The sequence below is a fragment of the Sesamum indicum genome, linkage group LG13 (genome assembly GCF_026168435.1).
Source record: "Sesamum indicum cultivar Baizhima isolate 11 linkage group LG13, ASM2616843v1, whole genome shotgun sequence".
Lineage (NCBI taxonomy): Eukaryota > Viridiplantae > Streptophyta > Magnoliopsida > Lamiales > Pedaliaceae > Sesamum > Sesamum indicum.
Window position 1 is genome coordinate 13516820 of NC_142669.1, and position 21911 is coordinate 13538730.

Consider the following 21911-nt stretch of genomic DNA (forward strand, 5'->3'; position numbering starts at 1 on the left):
ATTTTTTATTTATCCAATTAACATATATATTTCTAAAAAAAAATAGAAGTAAATATACACAAACATCTGAATAAACGTTTAATGATAAATTTTTCAATTAAAATGATTAATATTTTCTAGCTAATGTATAAGGGACCAAATTGCAATAAGAAAATGGAAAGTGAAGCACTAAAATAATTTTTTGTAAAAAAAAAAAAGTTTGATAGGGGTAATATGAAAAAAATTAACTGATGAAGGGATTAATTTGAAGTTGGTTGAAAAGATAGGGACTATTTTGAAGTTAAAATCAAATGTGGGGGGCCAAAAATGAATTTTAACCTAGTTTAAGCCCACTAGCCCCGAGTCTTTCGTCCTTCGTCCACAGTGCACACTCCTCCCTTCAAAAACCCCACCATCAAATTTCGAATTCCCCCGCTCACTCTACCGAAAACAAGATAACGAAGTAGAAGAAGAAGACGCACTCTGCAATCATGTACGGAGGAGGTGAGCAAAGCTGATAATTTCCCTGGTTTCTGTGTATATTTGTATACTGTTGTTGGGTTTTTTATACATGTACTTCGGCACCATTTACTGCTACTGTTCTTTGTTACAGATGAAGTGTCGGCGATAGTGGTGGACTTGGGTTCGCATACCTGCAAAGCTGGTTACGCCGGAGAAGATGCGCCTAAAGCTGTTTTTCCTTCTGTGAGCCAACCTAACCTGTAGCTCTGTTTTTTCTATCTTTTTCCAAGAGCATCTCCTGATTCCTTTTCTTTTAATTTAAGTTTTTGTGTTTTGCTTGCGGTGTAGCTAGTTCTCGGGTGTGATCCTGGAGGTTCTTGGTTGTGGTTTCAAGGTAGCAATTGCATGCACTTATGCATGAGTTCCTGTTTAAGAAATTACAATGGTCGCCAGAAGACTAGGGTTTCGAGTAGGTTAGATAATGCTTCTAGTTTGTAGAAAGTCTTGAAGTTGAAGCCATGGTTGGGGGGGCGGGGGGGAATAAGGAAAAGGGGACATAAGATGATGTTGAACAACAAATGATAAGCTTGCTCTAATTTGGAGTTTTTAATTGGTTAAATGTTTCACACTTTAGGTTTATCTAGGTTCACTGTTGCGACTAAACATGCACATCTTTATTAGAAGTTGGGTGAAAACAATGAAACTTGAAATGAAGATAGAATAAAGAGAGATAACATTGGTGAAGAAATTCTGGTTTCTCAGAGGTCACTCCTTCCGCTCATGGGTGCCTGAAGAATTTGAATTTGGACCACTGGCACTTTGATTTTATACTCGGTAGTTTTATCATGAAATCTTACTGCTTTGGGTGGGTTCACACTTTTGGGGGATATAAGGTCTGACAAAATGGTGCATGTTTATCTCAAATAGTACCAACTACCAACCAAGTAATGAGTTACTGAAAGTTGAATAGCTTTTAGATTCTCCAACAAAGCAAATTTTGTACAAAAAATTGTTGTTTACAAGAAAGTTGGTGCTTGACTGGATTGTGAGAATACTTGCTCTCACATGAGCAGTATTACTCATGAGCGAATGATTGTAGACAAGTCAATTATGAAAGAGTGAAATAAGCCCAAGAGGGTCTCACTGCTTTGGCTTACACGAGGTCATGTGGCTCATGCCTTTTCAAGGCGTAAATGTCGTGTCACGGTTGATCTTTGTGCTCAAAGTAGCTAGAAATTGTTTTTCTGTTCTAATCATGGGTAGCATGAAGAAAGATCTTGACTACAATTTGACTACTTGCAACTTTATCGAAGACAGTTAAGAGGAATTTGGATGTAACTATTGCATGACTGCATGAGTGAATTGTACACTCCAGTGGAGTACTATGACCTACTTTACTGTAACTCTCTGGTATGAGTATGCCTTTCTGGATAATGTGAAGTTGTGATTTGAAGCATCTCCTTGGCATGTGGAGCTGGAAAGAAGTTTTCTGGCGATCTCTGATGTAGGCGCTCAATTACTCAGTGGAATTTTGACTCAAGTCATCAGCATCCTCTGACTGCATGCATAAACTGTGTAATATTTGTGGAATCAATTAGGGTAATCACATTTCAGGATACATTTATTACACTGATGAGAATGTTCCTCTGGTTGAGTGAATTATGATATGAACTCATTTCTTGCAGACACTGATTCTATAGTAGCAAGAAAGATGTTCTATACACATGCGAAGTTGGTTTTCTTGCGTTAACAAGTTATGCTTGCTTTATGAATTACCTTAAAAATTTATGTTGGCAAGTTTGCATTCATTGTTCTCTCTAGACATCAAGAAACTAAGAGAATCATCTTTTAGGCTTGCGTGATATGAGTTCCGATTCTTTTTGTTTTGTGTTCCTTAATGATTTAGTAATAGGTTTAACACAGATTCTCTCGTTGAATATGTTTCTGATTAGGTTGTTGGTTCAATTGATCAAATGGAAATTGATGATGCTGATAATTCAGACAAGAACTCTGGATCTGGTCCAGAGTCTAAATCCAAGGGCAAGCGCAAATTGTATGTAGGATCGCAAGACCTAGGGTTCCGCAGGGACCACATGGAGGTTGGGCTGTTCCATGTATTCTTCATCTCATGACTCCATATTTAGTGCTCTGAATTGTAAAAATGATACTTTCAGGTGTTATCACCTACCAAGGATGGAATAGTTGTAGACTGGGATATGGTTGAGAATATTTGGGACCATGCTTTGAGGTAACACCGTAACATATGCTAAATACTTTGACCTTCAGTCTTATAATATTTCCTAAAACTAATGGAAGAATGCAGATTTGTTCTAGCCCACAGTTCTTTCATCCTATCTTTTCGTCTTTTCTTGTTTAAGATGTTTCACATTTCAGACTGTCTATAGGTTTTATGTACTTTTTAATTGGCAGGAAATGCCTATTGGTTGATCCAAAGGAACACCCAATGCTCCTTGCTGAGCCGTGTTCTAATACTCAACAGCAGAGAGAAAAGTAAGCTGCATGTCCAAGTCATTTTACTGATGCTTTGGTTATGATTAAGGCATTTATAAAACAGCTCCCATCTAATTTGAATTTAGTTTTGTAATCACGGAGGAGCATACTTGTATTAGCTATCGCGTACTGTAGGCTCTTTCCAGTTTTCCACTTAGTACTACTTTTTCTATTTGCCAAGCATCCCCCAAATGGTTCTGTTATCATATTTTTGCTTTCCATGGTTGGGAATCTAATGATGATTATTCTTATAATAATTTAGTTCCAGGAAACAAGGTTGCATGGTATTGGACCAATATTAAACAATGGTTTCTTGATACACAATATCTACTTTACTCAAAGGTTATATAAATGTTGGATACTAAACTGGATAGATTACTGAGCTGGGATGAGATGCCATAGATCTGCCTTGAAAAGGTGGGTGGGAGAATTGGTATATTCGTGGTTCTGATATTTTACAATGAAGAATTACCGGTTTCTGTGACATGAAGAAGATCATTGTCATGGGCAAGATTGGGGTTCATCTACAGATGGGGATGGAAGGATTTGATAGCTCTCTCCTTTCACTTTGAGCAAACCTACATTTTGATACTAGTGGCAGATGATTGATCTGAAAGGTTGACTCTTGCTAGCAGCAGTTATGTCTTTACAGATCTACACAGAAGATCATCACCATGTTTCTGAAGAGTGTTACTTTGTTAGAACTTTCAAGATTGTATTAACTTATCTTCTCTATTGCGAAGTTACCCTTGATGCATCCTCGTGGCTAGTTACTTGATAAATGTAACTGTCTGCTGAATGGTGCTTCATATGTTCAGAAGAAAACTGTCATGGAGCTTCTGAAGGATATCTAGGCTGATTTACTTGAGGTGTCACTGGAAAAATTAAGTTTTAGCTAGGCACTTCATTTTTTGGTTAAGAAAGAAATAAAAAGTAACCAGTTTGACTGAATTTGGAAATGTGGTTGCCAGTTCCTCGACCTGATGACAAACTTACTGCAGTTGAACATGCTACCAAGCCTAGCTACCACAAGAAGGGAAACTGGATAACAGAAAATGCTCCTGATGGTTGAAGTCTTTCATGAGGGCGTTTTGTTTATTTTTTATGTTTGAGTAATTGAGTTTAGTGAGGCAAAATAGAGAAACAGAGAGGATTGACTTTTTTGGCTAGTTAGTTACTCCAGGCTCCCTTTATGTACTCTGATTTTCTCCTTTTGGCCTTTTTCTTATTGTTTTCTTTTTCATTTTTCTGGTTTTGGGGGTGGGGTGAATGGGGTTTGTTGGGCTGGGTGGGATGGACTGTTGATGATGGCATATTACTTCTCCTCAAAGGTCTTATTTAAAAAATGTACCATACGGTGGAAATGTCAAAATCCGTAACAGTTATGTAATTTTGTTGTTTGTATTAATAATATAAAGTTTTTGACTCAATTCCTGTTGTATTTACTGTATATGCCCTTTGCAGATATTTTCTTGGTTCGATGCTAAGTACTGTGTGATTTTACATGTCTAACAGGACTGCCGAGATTATGTTTGAAAAATACCAAGTTCCTGCATTATTTTTGGCCAAAAATGCTGTGAGCTCCTTTTCAGCCTTATAATTGCTTGTTAAATTCATCTGACCAGAGATTGGAACTCAATGGCCTGTTTTCTTGTTTATTTGTCAATATTCCAATTTGCCCTTCACTAATCACAGCTATTTACTTATGCCAGGTCCTCACATCTTTTGCGTCAGGACGTGCCACCTCTTTAGTTGTTGACTGGTAGGAGCTTATATGCTAAGTGTCTCATTGATGTCCTCCTCCTATTTTCATCTTAGGTTTTATTTTGACGTGAAGCTTCCAGTTATAATATACGGAGCATCCGAACTGACAAGCAGCATTCCTGATTAGATCATTTTTAGTTGCTTTTACTATTAATCAAAATGAAACAATTCCTTGCTGTGTCTGTTGTAAGCTAACTACCTGGGCTTTATTTATTCTTAGATATGGTGTTAATTTCAAAATCTTTCATCTCTAACATTGCAGATGCATGGTCAATACAGGCCATTTATTCAAAATGAACAATGACCCAAATATGTTTGACCTTTTCGGTTTTCCTTTTGTTAGTCTAGGGTTCTTTAGTTATTATCAGAGCATCTAGTTTGTTTTTGTTTAATTGCTTTCATTTGCACCCATTTTGCATGCAAAAAATGCCATTCCTGATCCATTCATGTGTTTGGCACTGCCACTATATGTATGAATGAAGCTAGAATAGCATGGGTTTTGCCTGTTTCTTTTGTTTGATTTTATCAACGGAAAAGCACGTGAATTATTAAAAAACCTGAACATAAATAAATTACTAAAACCTCCCGACCCCACCTAAATCTGCTAGTTGATAAAATTAGTAAAGAATTGGAACTAGTAGTCAATAAATTTTAGAGGAGCTGTTACTCCATTTTTAAAGACTCTTCATGTATGCTGCATTTCCAACAGGCTGGACCTTTGCCGTTCTCGGCTGTGTAAGTAGCTACAACTAGCCTAGCCTGAAGATGATGCATAATTCATTGCCTTCTTCCTTCCTTGAGTTAGGATATTTCCCTGGTAGAATAGATGGCACCCGATCTCTCATAAGATAGAGCTTCACCATGACTTGTGTAAAACTAAAACAGGCTGGACTGTTTTAGCCAGGCTTTTGGGTTCCATTTGCATAATTTTGGAATAAGGTCAGACTCGATCTACCCCAAATTTTACTAATTGTGTTAGATAGATAAAATTCTATCAAGCTGGTGTATACTAGGTCCTACTTTGGCTAAGCTGAATGCTAGGTTTGTGAAATTCATGAAAAGGTCAACTTAAAAATGTTTCCTTGTTAAGATTTCTTATGTATATCGCACATTTGTTGCATCCTTCAAGAACATAGTAAGATGGCCCTTTTTGATTAAAAAGATGTAGGACTCTTATTAGTTTCAGAATTAAAAGGACTAAATTAAGATTAGGAAATCTTTTCAGATTTCAGTTACTAAGTTAGTATCAGAAAATTGAGAAAGGCTAAATATTTTCACTTATTCCTTTCAAAATCATTTTTCCTAGGAACTAGGTGAACTTTTTGATGTATGGGCTAGTAAGAAAGCTTGCCAGAAAAAAATAATTATTAACTCTTACAAAATGTAGAACCCATTCTTTTGTGCTGATTTTCTAATATTTCCACAGGCTCTTCTGTGCTTATTTTTCGTTTATCTGATTGTTGAAATGCACATCAATAGGCTAATGTGTTACTTTATTGCTTCATTCAGTGGTGGAGGATCTACTACTGTGGCCCCAGTACATGATGGATATGTTCTTCAGAAGGTAGTTGCCATTTATTGTGGAAATTGGTGTGTAAATATACTTCATGTGCACTTTTTCTCTACTGTGGCCCCAGTACATGATGGATATGTTCTTCAGAAGGCAGTCGCTGTTTATTGTGGAAATTGGTGTGTGAATATACTTGCTGAGCAGTTTTTTTATCTGTGCAAGATGTACTTTCAACTCTTTATAATTGACTAATTGTTTGTATTAATGCTTTATTTGACTTCTTTGCTCAACATGGTTGATATTTAATTTTTGCATTGGAATTTTAATTCAGCAATTCTTTTAGCATCCTCTCCCATCCATGCTCCCTTTCTGATTCTTCATGAAGTTCATTTAAATGATATTACATGATCCCCGAGGACAAGTCAGCAGAAAATAGTCTTGCTGCTGTTTCCTGAGTATTAGATAGTAAGAAGTCTATAGATTTTGTTTCTGTTATATGCTTGCTTCTAGAGCACCTTCTGCAATAAAAGCAGTTCTGTTTGTCTTACTTGAACTGCTATCTTGTGTTGCATATTCCTTGTTACAAAATGTAATCTTTCTTACCTTTTTGTGTTGGTCTAAACAATTTTGTTACTCATGTAAAGTGAATATGTTATACCTTACGCACTATGTTTGAAATAATTCATCTAGACATCGAGGATTTATTCTTTATCTGAGAATTATAAACATAGTAAAAGGGTGTTTCTAATCCTCGATGTCTAGATGAATTATACCTTACGCACTATGTTTCCAATATTTTGAACTACAGTAGTTACCTATTTAAGGTGAGATTTCGTGTGGTCCAAAATACATCAGAATCAATTCAAACAATCATGCTCATTTCGAATGTGTGTTTTATGATCTTAACAAGTCAAATATGATTTGGCACCTACAGCATTTGTTTATTTAAAAAAGTTTGCTATCTGCAGCAACTTCTAATATCTTCTCTGCCAAAATCATTAGTAACTAATTGGTCAATTAGCATCTTCTAAAGTTAAGGAGACTCGTCTTTGCCTATTGGGTCTGTCATATTTTAAAATGGATCGTTCGTGGTCTCTTCTATAACATTTACTTTTTACTGTGTGGTTGCATATATCTGTTGTAGAAGTAAGACAAACCTTGAAGAGTTGAAGGTAATGAATGTAGACGGCTTCCCTGCATTCCATCATGTAATATTATGATCTGCTTGGTGTGGATATAACCTTTTATTTCAGTTATCCTGTTCAGTGATAATTTATTTTTATCAATCTTTGTTATAGGCTGTTGCAACATCTCCTATTGGAGGAGAATTTCTTACTGATTGCTTATTAAGAAGCCTCGAACACAAAGGACTTTCTGTGAGTTTTTAATTTGTTCCTCCATGTAAATTTGTTTAATCTTATAATCTGTAAATACTTTGAGTTCTGTTTCTTTGATGTAGCCACCTTCCTCATGTCTAAACTGCAGATAAAGCCACGGTATGCATTTAAACGGAAGGAAATTCGTCCTGGAGAATTTCAGGTCATCCATCCTCTGTCTGATGTAAATCATAAAGTAGTCCTTGAATTAGAAATTTAACATTGCTCTTGGGTTCTGTTTTTACTGTTAATAGTGTATGCATGATTTTGATCACTTTTTTCTGAGAGGTCAGAGAACCTACAGAATTCAAGCAATATTATAGATTTACTATTACTCTATTGCACATTGAGTATAGCCAGTTTCAGGAACATATAGTCATTGGTTCACAGAAGCACTCATCCCAACTGTTCAACGATACAATCATCCTATGAACACTTCACATGACATCCAATTTAAATTCACTGTGTTTCATATATAAGGGCAATGTTAACTTCTACCTGATTTCATTGCCTGGTCCTTTTGCGAGCAAATGTAATGTCTACTTCAGCTTAATTTGGATTCCTGGTTCCTTCCTACCGGAACTTCTTATAACCTTTTGGTTCTGGACCTTACAGATTGTGGACCTTGACTTCCCAAATACAACGGAAAGCTACAAACTCTATTGCCAGGTCACTGATTGCTCAGGAGTTCATTAGTTGCCAACACTTCTGCTGTTACTAAATTTTGTTCTTTGCCACAGCGGGTGATTGTTGGTGATATTAAAGAATGTGTCTGTCGAGCACCGGACACCCCATATGATGGTCTGTTTTTCGCTTTTAGGTTAAATAACATTATTTCTTTCTGATTAGTTGACTTCTGTTGCATGAATTTGACTTAAATGAGAGCATTTCTTTGTTTTGGTAATGAAAAGATTTCTACCACAACAAAGAGGTAAAATAAATGAGTAATATTTTACTTAATACATGGTTCTTCGTTGCCCTATAATTGACTCATAATATGAGTACTTTATGGAAGAAGGTTCCCTATTACCTGTTACCCATCGTTGACCTAATTCCTTTGAGGTTAAACTCGGTGTTCCTCAACTTGCTGTCTACATGTATGGAAGTTTTCAGCCCTAGGGTAGTAATGTACAGTGAAACTTATAGAGTTACAGTAGTATGATGAGTATAGAAGTCACCGTTCCATGATGCTATAAATATCCGAACATTGAATACTACAAGGATTGGCAAGACCAACTGAATCTGATTGAGTGTAAGTTAGGATGGATCTATAATTATTTTAACTTTTAGCATAGCTGCTGTTATTTTTCGAATTTGGTAAGTTTCTTGTGTAAGTGGTGATGACATGATAGTCAGCATGTTTAGCTGAACTCTTGTCAATTAACTTTTTGGTAGCAAATACTCTCTATTGAATATCTAAGAACCAATAATTTTCTTGATTATTTGCTAACTCTTGTTAACTTAGTAGAATATTCCCCTCAGAAATCAAGTATTCCTTCGGATCTTGTGTTTCTTCGGTTTTCTACTGTTTGCCTTTCTAGAGAAAAAGGGAGGTGGTGTCTGGATTGATTTTCTGATATTGCTATAGTGTTGGTGCCCTACCTAGTAACACCTGAACTTGTTGATATAATTCTTTAAGTAATCTCACTGGAGAATGTTCTTAACTTATGATTTGGATAACGTGATTCGGGTTATTTCAATTCTTTGGTTTCACCTGTGCCAGCTGACGTGGTTTCTTTTTGTCAGAAACATCATATTCAAACATCCCAATGACACCTTACGAGCTTCCTGATGGACAGTAAGTTTGTATCAAGTAATTTTATTCCTTTTCTGGTGATCATTTCTGAGAATTTGATTTTAGATATTCGAAGTGTCATATCCATATCATTCAGCTGATTGGTTCCCATCTGTTTGCCTTTCCTGAACCCAATATGGTTTCTGGAGATGTACCTAGTTCGTTAGACGTTAACTATTATTGAATATTGTTTGTACTTGTGTCAAGCATTGGCATTTTGTTAATTTATCTACTGTAATAATATAGGACAATCGAAATTGGTGCTGACAGATTCAAGATTCCTGACGTACTGTTTAATCCATCTTTAGTTCAGGTAGGTTTCAGGATATCTTTTCTTCTTTATCCCAGTAACTATTGTACTTGAGATCCATTCGGAGCTTATTTCATATGCCAATCCTCCTCGTATGCATCTTCCCTCGTAAATTTGAGGTTCTCTGCAATTGCTTCCCCTTTTGGCTTGTGAATTTTATTTCAAGTATCAGTCTTGTCTTAACTTCTTGTTATATCTATTTAACATGATGTTGAAGCATTTTTGAAGATTTCTGCTATTTCATTTCAAGTTTCTGAAATATTTGAAGTTTGGAAATAGAACAATTCCTTCTGTCGTGTATCCTCGATTAATGCAACCTCAGATGCTATGTTTCAATTTTCGATTCTAGTATTGAGCGAAAGGTTACACCTAGAGGTTCTGTATTATGGGGCAGTCCTACTCCACTAATACCAATGGACAGCATAAGGGAAGAAGCACTACACCTATGAATCAACAACACATAAACCTTGTTAGAAATTACCCCTTTCCTAATGGGGCTCGGGACTAAAAGAAAAGGTTTTTCAGAATTGATTTTTTTTTTATCATACATAATTGACAACAAGAATTTTGTTCTTTTTACGAACCTGATGTCGTCGATAAATCCGCGAGTCTAGAAATTCATTTCAGCCAATTGAACCTTCTCGAACTGTTTCTTTCTAAGAACCAAAAAGATTTGTGCCAAAATAGCAGATGCCAAGAAGAACAAAAGACCTTGGACACGTAATGGATCTTGAACTTTGCTAAAATATTGCTGCTTTACTAGTTTATTCTAGACCATTGGCCTAATTTTGATTTGGTAACTTGTATCTATAATTTGATGGCTCAGACTATACCAGGTATGGAAAGTTTTGTGGAGACAGCTTCCTCTGCTCGTGGTCTTCCGCAAATGGTGAATAAATCATCTTTGAATGCTCAAAGTCTGATTCTGTGATTTTCCTTTTGTTCTGACTATAAGTTAATTTGTCTGGAAATTGTCCAGGTCATTGAGAGCATAAACAAGTGTGATGTTGACATTAGAAGAGAACTTTTTAGCAGCATATTGGTATGATGATTACTACTTTGTCTGACATGACTTCAACATATAAAAACTCTCGCAAGAAGTTGTAGATTCGAACTTTCATGCCCTTTTTGTTCTATTTTATTAAGTTATTAAATTGGTCTGCATTTTTTTTTCCTATAATTATACTGTTCCGAAATTTCCTAAGTTTGAGGTATGCTCTTTAATTGTGTTGAAGCTGAGAGCTAAATATTTTCTTAGGTAGAAATTATCTTATCTTCTGGCCTTTGCTTGTCCACTTTGTCTTCTTGTACTGTTGCCTTGGGTTTCCTCCCAGTCCCTGCTCCTCGTTCCATGGTGAAGTTTCTGTACTTAAATCAAAGGTTGCAGGCTTTTCACGGAGTATGCTGTTTTGGTACTTGAAAAAGTTAATTCCTAATAATGAGGTCGTTCAATCATACTGAGAATCTGATAAGGGACAAAAGCATGTATGTTCTGCAATCTACTTGTCTTGTATGTTCGTTTAACCTCTTTTAAGCAATCTGTTTGTTTTAAATTACCGCAGTTCTTTCCTGTTTAAATAGGTCTTTTAGCTGGTTAGGTAGATGATCCATCTATAATCATGTCAACGATCAGTTATTTATTCTAGACGTGAATATATCCTCTACTGTCCCTTTTTCTGAAAGTTGGTTACCTTTCTGTTGGCCATTTTAAATGGTTCTGAAAATATCTTGTCTTTGAATTTTCAAAGAATGCTTGAAAAAGTATGACCAACCATCATTATTAGATAATGTGGATTAGTTATTCTGGTTTTCTTCATCCTAATAGTGAGAACTCTTGCTGTCACCCACTTGAAGATGTGAGGTTTCTTGATACATTGTTGATTGTCTGTTGTGCAGCTTGCTGGTGGAACGGCATCAATGCAACAACTGAAGGAAAGACTTGAGAAAGATTTGCTGGAGGTTATTTTGTTACAATATATGGCTTGTTTTGATGAAAATGTCTCTTGTGTGTTTCCATTTTTCTTGTTGGTTGTTAGACTATGTTTGCCTAGAGAGAGATACAAAGTATGTAGCGTATCCTGACTGAAGATCACATGATTTGTTGCTCAGTGGACTGGTTTCTTAGTAATTAGTTGTATCTATGTTCTGTATCAAGCATGAAGTACCACCCTGATTATGAGAATTTTGCGAATCTGTTTGCCTGTCAACTTTTCTTGACATATAACCTATGGATGCTTTCGGCCTCCCTGCCAGCATGGCTGGGCTTCTTGAAATGCAATCTAGACATGTCAGTTGGAAAGGGTAAATAGCAATTTACCCCTCTGTGATATTGAAAATGAGCACATTACCTCCCTATGAAAAAAATATAGCAATTTACCTCCCTACTTTTTAAAATGAAGCAATTTACCTCCTTATATAGGGAGGTAAATTGCTTCATTTTAAAAATGGGGGTAAATTATCGTATTTTAAAAAATATAGGGAGGTAAATCGCTATTTGTTTCTTCATAAGGGGGTAATTTGCTCATTTGCGATATCACAAGGGGGTTGCTTGCATTTTCCCCTAGTTGGAAATTTGGGCGACCACTTGCTAGACTAATGACCGGTTTGATAATTGAGTCCATATTTCATGTTTTTTCAAGATACTGCTATTGATAAAACATGGTAGTTTGTCCATATTTTAATTTACTTTCAAGATACCGCCGATGGTGATAACATGGTAATATGAGGGATTTAATTTATTCACACATTTCAGTCAAGCCATGTAGGTATCTTGAATCTGGTAAAAATTTGATTGGATGGAATTCTCATGTCGTGTTATACTGCTTCTAGGAATCTCCTCAAGCAGCAAGGGTTAAAGTGTTGGCTAGTGGAAATGCTACTGAAAGGAGATTCAGGTTAGATTTATTTGCTTACTAGTGTTGCCTCATTGGTTTGAAAGTATATGCACAGCTTTGCTTTAAAATTACTGTCTCACTTTGAGTAATGATGTGATATATATAAACCACTAGTGTTAAAGAATAAAAATGTTAAGATACCACAAGTTTTATGTTTTAACTCTCATCTAGAAGACTAGAACTACATAATTTTCAACATTGACCTCCAAAGTTAGACAAAGGGAGTATGAATTGCCCCTTAATCAAAATTGAAGCAAATAATGACTCTGGTTTTGACAACATCAGAGCGCCGGTCCAAGTACTTCAGGCTGAAAGTTCAGGAGCGTATCTAGAATAAAACATATTATGTTATAAAAAATAATTTAGCCTGCTTGTATACTTGGAAAGATTAACTGATGTTAAATCATTCTTATGACATAATTTATTCTCTTGATGCTCCTCAAAATGCTCCTCATGATGCCTGTAAAATACTTTTTGGGGTTGTCTTTAGGTTAATCTTAACTTGTACTTGTATAGGACACTCTCTAGGTGATGAAACAGGAGGGAGCTAGTCTTTTTGTGATGTATTTTAGTATGGTGTCTGTCAAAAAGATGAAATACATGCTACTACTAAGGAGAACTGAATATTTACATGGGAAAATAGGTAGTCGCACCAAGAAAGTGGATATTTATACACAATCTGATGAGGTAGTTTTTGTTGTTTCTTGTGAATTAGCATGTAAAGGTTTTTGGAGTTTTTCCTTGTTTTTCCTCCCATGCATATGAAGCATGACTTTTGTTAATTCTATATGTTCGAGTTGCGACTGAAATTAATCTGTTTGGGTCCCCAGAAGCTAGTTAATTTTATATGCACTGGTCATTTCATATTTCTCCGCATTCATCCATTTATCTCATGTATTCCATGATTATTCAAAGCACCAGGGATTCTATTGCAGAGTAGTTTATCTACGTAAGAGTTAGATATCAAGTAGTCTATGAAAGTTCTTCAATTGAATGCGACGTTTAGAAGCATAATTCCTTTCAGTGGATGTTGGTTACTAATGATTGTGAATACAGCGTCTGGATAGGCGGAAGTATATTGGCTTCACTTGGTTCATTTCAGCAAATGTGGTTCTCAAAGTCGGAGTAAGTTTTCGCTGTTGATTTTACACGCTACCTTCATCCTTCGAGGACAAATATGGTTTGGCTCATTTTCACACCATTCTTTGTCGTACAAACAGGTACGAAGAGCATGGAGCTTCCTATATTCAACGGAAATGCCCTTAAAATGTCCGGTTTTCTGCACTTATTGCAGCATTGCTTCTTAAGTAGGGGAAGATTACAAGTCTCTTGATTCCAATTCTTAGCTATACATATTTTGCTTCATTGATGAGCGTCAATGGAATTGACCTATTTGCTAGTGACTATTAGTTTGTTGTGCTACTGGTGCCATTTACTAGTGATTCCTATGGAGTGGCTGACAGAGAAAACTCCAAGTACTATTTGGTAGAATGGAAATTGGCTTAGCGACTCATCTTCATTTTCATGGGTAAAATTTGACTATTTCTCGGAAAAGAAACTTGTGTATTGTGAGAGATATTGACGCTTTGTTTGGTTTAAGTATCATTATGAGGAAAGGTACATATGGCAAAGGAAAACAGAAACAGGTTGCAAAATCTCCATTTTATTTCCTTCCGGATAATGCATGTGTTAGACAAGAAATGCTTTTTTCCTTAATTGCATGATATTTCTTCTCGTAAGATTTCCTGTTTTTGACTAACTTCTACCAATCAGAACACTTAAAATTAATGTCTTGCGTCTGTACGTCCCAAAAGTTTTTCACCAAATGCTGTGCTGCGCCCTAAATTTTGGTGAGGATGAACAGGAAAATTGTGATTTTCAGTCTGAATAACAAAACATCCTCTAGCTTTAAATATACTCAGAAGGTGATCTCCAGCATCGTTTTCTCCAGTTCTTTCCATGATTACTCCTCACAACCATCACCCAAACCACCAGATCCACTCCTAGCACCGTCACAAAACAGAGAAAATAAAGAGAGCAACTCGAGCACTGGAACCAAATATACCACTTCCTGGATCCTATAACTCATCAAATAAGGTAAAATTGGAGGTTTCAAGAATGATATTCTGATTCTCATACAAAATCACCAGCTTCCTACAAAAGTTTCAGTCATCACAACATATATACTTTTCGACATGGCTAAATAATTTCGAAGAAAATCCAGAAGACCTCCTGATGGGTGCTACACAGAAGCAAAATGCCGCATCACCCAATGTGAACTCTGTCCAACACTAGCTCAAATTCGTAGGCCATAGAAACAAGCTCTTGTAGAAGAAACAGTGGGCATAGAGATTTCCTACAGTAACATGGCTACCTACCTTTAGCGCATACGGCAAACACAACATGCAGTAGTGGTAGCAGATTCAGGGTTGGGCTTTAATGTTGTTGAGTTCACTTCCCAGAAGATTACTTTCTCGTGGTAGCAAGGTTTTTTCAGAATCACTACTTAGCTACGCAGCAATGGAAACCTAATTATAGGTCATCTTCGATTTAATTGCATTTACTGTCCCGTGTATTAAGAGGAGTAACAAACAAGGACCCTAAATATAGGGGTGACAAAAGGTACCCCAGAATTATTTTTTATTTTTTATTTTTTTTGCAATTGTAGGACTCCGACTACCGAATTTTTAAAGTGACCGAAATTTGCTTATGTGGACAAAATTAGAGCTTTTTTTGGGCGATTTTTGCTGAGTGAGCATTTTTTTTTTTTATGTGCACGTAAGAACTAACATGGAAAAAAAGTGAAACTATATAAAATTAATTTGAGATTTTGTATTATGTGTATTAATACACATTAACTGATGACACGATAAAAAAAAAAAAAATAGAGAGAGAGAGAGAGAGTCTGAAGTTGCATCAAATTAATAAATTATTGGTATTTAATTGTCAACCTCTTATAAATCCAATCCTTAAAATGTCATTCCCTAATATTCCCTGTGTCTGTCTATTCAATACCCCTACAAAAAAAAATGATCACATTATGAATGTTTCTAATGCCAATCCAATTCAAATTAAAAATCAAACAAGAATTAAAATAAGTGATTAATAAAAATATTTGAAACTAATTATAATTATTATTAGAAACTAACTATAACTTTTACAAAATAATTATCTCCAGTAAAATTTTAAAATTTATTATTGTGATAAGACAATACTTTTCGTCACTAAATATATATAATTAGCGACAACATTAAAATTATTATTAAATATTTTTAATTGTCCACATGACAATTATCCAGAGAAGCAACGGGAGAAGAAATAGGAAAATAAAATAGAGGATCCTATACAACGCATTGAACCCATAATTCCAGCATAAATTTGTGAAGCTGGCAGACCACTAGTTTCGGCGCCAGCTCATGAGATAATTAAAGTCAACTTTGCTGGAGTCAAAGTCAACCTTTCTGAACACTCACTTTCCTACGTATATCTCACTCCTATCATTAGTTTCTTGTACTAACAAAGTCAACTCCATGTCTGCATACGACTAAGTCCATTGCAACTTTTCCATTATTTATTCCAACTACACATTGACTTAAAACTTGGGGATTTTGAATTGCCCTCTCATTACAAATTTTTTTATCGTTTTTAATTTGATTTAAATAATACATGCAATCTGAAATTACAAATTTTATTTTTTTATAAAAATATTAATAGGCAGAAAATTTTTGTAAGAACTTAATAAAAAAATAAAAGTACGATGTTTGAACTTTTAATGAGTTCACTAACTATTTTCAGCATCATATAATCGCATTTGTTATTTTTTTAATTATATAATTTATTTTATTTTTCAAAAATAATATACATAAATATAATAAAAGATATAGTAATATTTCAATAAAACATGGAAATTCAGTATCTTTTCTCCCACTTGTGCCTATCATGGTGGCCAACCCAAAGTCTTCCAAAACTGCCAACATATAATACAAATCATGACAGCCTTTCATTTTCTGATTCTCACACTAAGAATAAGAAAGGCTCGATCATCTTGATTGCATGACCCTGCCCGCCTCCCCTCTTCTTAGTAAACCCAATCGAGATTAATTACATCATTCAGTATATTCAAATACACGGCACAAGCAGTCGAACATGGGACGTGTCGACACGAATGCTTCTCAATACCACCAAGGACTTCAGTTTCAAGAACTCCATCAAATTCAGGGCCCAGAGACTATCGACGATGCTCCTCCTCATGATGACGAAGGCCAAGATCTTTATGCTCCACCCAGTGATTATCAGAAGCCACAAGATTCGGTGACGAATAGGCCAAACCACGATGCTTACGTTAAGCCACTACCGACGAAGAAGCCAAGAGACGACGAGCTGCCACATGCATTCCCCCCTCCACAAGACGAACCTCAATCTTTCCCTCCTCCTCCCGATCAAGATGAGACACCGCGGCCTTTTCCTCCTGCGCAAACTAGTGATCAACTCTTCCACCAGCAACATAATGTTGGGGGAGTGCAGTTTCCACCGCCGCAGCAGCCTTTTGGGCAAGCTGTTGGAGGGGTGCCGATGGGGCGTCCTGCTGCAATGCCATCACCTTCCCCCTTCATTCATCCTCAGCTTCCGACTCAGGCTTGGAGGAGTGATCTCTTTGATTGTATGAAAAACCCGCAAAATGGTAATCGCGTCTTCTTCTTCAAACTATTTCGCTTCTCGTTTCTTTCTATTACGTTTTATGTGTTTTAACGGGTTAATGACATGTTTATCCTGAGTGAAAATACACAAACAATCTATTGGGACGGATATAGACTGTGGTAATGTTTTTCGCAAAACCGTCGCAAAGTGACTGTGAAAGTCTTTTAAAAGTTTGTCTTGCATTTCTTTTAAAAGTTTAGGAATCGTATTGTCTTTATGAACTACCTAAAAGAAAATGACAACGTTTGAAAAATGGAAAATTGTAATTTTCACCCTATAATTTTAGGGGGGGACAATTTTGGTTCAGCACGAAAAGACTTTTACGATTTAATTCTGTAATTTTGAAAATTTAATAATTTCAGTTTCATTTGGTCAGAAAGCCCCAATTTTAAAGACCATCTGCGTTTCTAGCAAAAAAGGGAAAAAAAATATCAATTTTTTATAGTTATAGTACTAAATTATGAAAATCAATTCGTGCATGACCAAAAACTTATTTGACTTGCAATAATTCAAAGTCTGGAGGTAAATATAGATTTTTTCTATTTTTTGTTGTTGTTAATATAAGGAAATTCGGTGAATTTTAACTAACGGATAAACTTATTTATTAGATGGAAGCAAATTTCAAGATGCTAGATGTAATTTTTTAAATTATAAAAAATTTATATGTAATTACACCAAATCTCAGGCGAAGAGAATGTAAATATCGTTAAAGAATACAGGTATCTTTATTACTTGAACAAAATTATGCACTCAACATCTATGTATATATTAAATGGACTAAAAGAATGATTTAAAATAGAATATTGAATCTGATTTTAAAGTCCAGCTAGAGCAATGATCCATCTAATTACTTCGGAAGAATCAGACACATTTTCAGAGTTTTCATGTTCTTACCATAACAAGGGTTCCTTATACTATAATTATACTTGATGTTGTTTTGCTACTACAAACTTATTTATATATAATATATATATATATATATATATATAAGGAAAAATGCAAGCAACTCTCTTGTGATATTGCAAATGAGCAAATTACCCTCTTATAAAAAAATAAATAGCAATTCATCTCCCTATATTTTTTAAAACACAATAATTTAGCCCCCCTATAATTTTTAAAATGAAGCAATTTATCTCTCGGTATAAGGAGGTAAATTGCTTTATTTTAAAAAAAGTACAGTAGGGTAAATTGCTATAATTTTTTCATAAGAAGGTAATGTGCTTATTTTCAATATCACAAGGGGATAAATTGCTATTTTACCCCTATATATATATGTATATTATTTTTGTGTGATTATAACTTACTGATGTATTATTCATCAATTTCAGCTATCATCACAATGTTCTTCCCATGCGTAACGTTTGGCCAAATTGCAGAGATTGTGGACTCGGGCAGTACCTGTAAGTCCACCTACAACTTAAACGTACATGCATGAATTAATTTCTATGTAGGATATGTCTGAGTGTGAGTACTGTATTATTGGTGTGCGAAGTCTGTCCTAACAATATATTCAAACTCATCTACTACACATACTAGGAATAAAAATTGTAATTTTTCAATATTTTACAGATGGCCTAGTATAAATAGTCGACGTGTGGATTTTTATCATAACTTTACACAAAACTATTCTAGCTAGCTAAGAAAACTGATCTTCAGTAATCGTAGGCGTATGTGAATTTTTCGAACCATATGCAAATATTTTACTCTGTAACTTAATTCCTTTATATATTTTCTATACATGTTCATAATATGCCAAAACGATCCCCTAAATGCATGTATATATATATGTATCCCTTTGTGTGTCCGTAGCTTGTGGGACGAGCGGGATGCTATACGGGCTGATCGCGTGTTGCCTAGCGATACCGTGCATAATGTCGTGCACGTACCGGAGCAAGATGCGGAGTCGGTTCGGACTGATTGAATCGCCCGCCCCAGACTGGCTTGTTCACTGCTTTTGCGAGTGTTGTGCTCTTTGTCAAGAGTATAGAGAGCTTCAGGACAGGGGTCTTGACCCTTCTATCGGTAGGTTTTTCTCTCCTCCACCCAACTAACACTTTTTAGAATCGCACTTACATGATGATATATATGCCTATTAACAACTATTTCAAAATTTAAATCTTTATGCAAAATAACATTTATTTTAATCAGGTTAAGAGAAAAAATGTATTGATATTAACATCACTCCATATATATATATATATACTAATTTTATCCCTTTAAAAATACAAAAACATACATGAAAATATTAAATGAGGGGTAAAATTAAAAAATTATATAAACATTTTGTTAACGTTAATAGTTTTCGTCCAAATTATAACGGAAGGGGGTTAGGTGTAAACGAAGAATTTTGGAGGGGGTGTAAGTATAATTTCAAAATATTTTTAAAAAAAAGTGTAATTTCATATTTTTATAGAGGGTCTAAATATAATTAATCATACATTTTATAATTCATTCCTATATTTATGGCATGTTGATAATTAATATTAAGTGTATATATAAGAAAACATCTTAATTAAACATATACACACATATAATACTTATAATATATTGCACGAATACGAGTTAAATACAAAACTGAAATATAAACAAGTTTGGGTAAGTCTAAATATTTGCATTCAACCGATACATGAATAATACTTTGAGAAAATTGAGTAGAAAATTTAATTTTGAGAAGCGTAAATTGAACAAATCCTTTATTTCAGATTTTTTTTAATTATTTTTAACACATACACGGCGCCACATATATTTAAGACTATATCATTTATTTCATTTATTTATTTTTTTGTAGACCATACGCATATATTTAATAGGATTCAGAACAAAAATAATCAACTTACATAACAAGCGAAATTTAACTTAGAAATGAGAATGAATCCAGTCCCGATAGGATTTGTCAATAATCGAAACCCTATTATCCATCAAGAGTTTCTCGGGCAAAAAACTCAACAGCTCGGATTTGTTCGCGTCACCAGACCCAACTAATTAGAGTCTCTAAAATATTAAAATATATATATATATATATATATTTAAGAACAATACTATATGATCTTAATTTCAAAAATTATAATATGATAATATTATTTATATTATAACAACAATAATGATTAATTAAGGCATTGTTGTTTGTTATTGTGATTGTTAGGGTGGGTAGGTAATGTGGCGAGGCAGCAACAGCAGCAGTATGGTATGACAGCTCCCATGGGGCAAAGGATGATGCAGTGATGAGCTGACATTATAAATGGAGTTATTGCCTTCTAATTCACCTCAACTTCTCCCTTTCTACCTACTTATTGTGTTTGGTTATTCATGAATTGTTCTTGTGTTGCTGTGAATAGCAATTTACGTTCATGTGATATTGAAAATGAGCACATTACTCCCTATGAAAAAAATATACCAATTTACCCTTTTGTACTTTTTAAAATGAAGCAATTAATTACCTCTTTATACAGGGAGGTAAATTGCTTCATTTTTAAAAATCATTAGGGGGTAGATTGTTGTATTTTAAAAAATATAGGGAGGTAAATCGCTATTTATTTATTTTTCATAATGGGGTAATTTGCTTATTTGTGATATCACAAGGGGGTTTCTTGCATTTTTCTCTTTAATTATAATTAAAACCAAAATTGAGAAAATTAGCGCTAAATAAATTAAATGACACTTTTAATATTGTTATTAATTAATTGTATGTATTAAGTGTGATTGGAATTTTTATTTTGTCACAGTAATGATTTTCTTTTTTTTTTTATAATATTAATGTGGGCTTTTGAAAATATATAAAGCTCAACTAAAATTCAATTTGGAAGAGACTTCAGTACTTGAAGTAATCACACCGCTTAAGGATTTAATGCAATTTATCATATGTGATATTAAAAATAAATAAATTATTTATTTATAAAAAAAAAAGAAATTTATCCCCTATATTATTTACAATAAAATAACTTAATTATCTCCTTTAATAGAGAAGTAAATTACTTTATTTTATTAAAAATAAAAAAAAATGGGATAAATTATTGCATTTAAAAAATACTAAGATATAAATTATTATATCTTTTTATAGAAAAATAATTTACTCATTTGTAAGAGCCTGTAAAAATGTATGGTGTTACATTATTTATTTTCAGATGATTTTGCAGTTTGCAAGAGCCTTTTTCTTTAAAAAAAAAAAAAAATCGTTTTGAAGTATTATGTTGGGAAAAAATACAATTTTAGTCCAGCTTCTAGGGGCGGTAACTATTTTAGCTCAAGTCCAATTCAAAATATTGAATTAGTATAATAATTTTCAAAAAATGGTAATTTAAGGACAATATGCCCTAATTTTGCTGGAATCGTGCACATGATGCACATGTGACCACATAAATTTGGGAATTTCAACAAAATCTGGGGAATTAGTTATGTGGAAGTATTTTTTACATGATTTTTTAAAACACGCCACCTTTGTTACGTAAACACCCGCTGAAAATTACTTTCATGAAAACTAACTCACCGAATTTTGGAGAAATTCCCAAATTTATGTGATCAAATGCACAATTCCAACAAAATTAGGGCATTTTGTCCATAAGATGCCACTTCTTGAAAATTATTATCCTGATTCGCTATTTTGAATTGAATTTGA

At 34.5% G+C, this 21911-nt stretch overlaps 2 protein-coding genes across 2 annotated transcripts; both read left to right on the forward strand.

Annotated features, from left to right (window-relative positions):
• Positions 1–343: 343 nt before the first annotated feature.
• ARP4 (actin-related protein 4) lies at positions 344–14221 on the forward strand. Its single transcript, XM_011098710.3, has 20 exons — positions 344–483; positions 593–684; positions 2394–2540; positions 2616–2689; positions 2872–2952; positions 4468–4528; positions 4665–4714; positions 6226–6280; positions 7525–7602; positions 7712–7765; positions 8218–8271; positions 8343–8403; positions 9349–9400; positions 9644–9710; positions 10534–10596; positions 10687–10749; positions 11604–11666; positions 12537–12601; positions 13658–13726; positions 13822–14221. The coding sequence occupies exons 1-20, from the start codon at positions 471–473 to the stop codon at positions 13865–13867; spliced, it is 1308 nt and encodes a 435-aa protein (XP_011097012.1). The 5' UTR covers positions 344–470; the 3' UTR covers positions 13868–14221.
• A 2379-nt stretch (positions 14222–16600) lies between these two features.
• On the forward strand, positions 16601–20891 carry LOC105176050 (PLAC8 family protein). The gene is made up of 4 exons (XM_011098727.3): positions 16601–17282; positions 18628–18699; positions 19109–19321; positions 20442–20891. Exons 1-4 carry the CDS (start codon positions 16748–16750, stop codon positions 20519–20521), a joined length of 900 nt encoding a protein of 299 aa, XP_011097029.1. The 5' UTR covers positions 16601–16747; the 3' UTR covers positions 20522–20891.
• Positions 20892–21911: the final 1020 nt, after the last annotated feature.

Bases quoted from the DNA above. Each gene is read 5' to 3' on its own strand.
- LOC105176050 (XM_011098727.3), top strand. From the start codon at position 16,748: ATGGGACGTGTCGACACGAATGCTTCTCAATACCACCAAGGACTTCAG. The intron at 18,700-19,108 runs GTAAGTCCACCT...GTGTGTCCGTAG, and splicing joins TGTGGACTCGGGCAGTACCT to CTTGTGGGACGAGCGGGATG. The intron at 19,322-20,441 runs GTAGGTTTTTCT...TGTGATTGTTAG, and splicing joins GGGTCTTGACCCTTCTATCG to GGTGGGTAGGTAATGTGGCG.
- ARP4 (XM_011098710.3), top strand. The intron at 7,603-7,711 runs GTGAGTTTTTAA...TCTAAACTGCAG, and splicing joins TCGAACACAAAGGACTTTCT to ATAAAGCCACGGTATGCATT. The intron at 10,597-10,686 runs GTGAATAAATCA...GAAATTGTCCAG, and splicing joins CTCGTGGTCTTCCGCAAATG to GTCATTGAGAGCATAAACAA.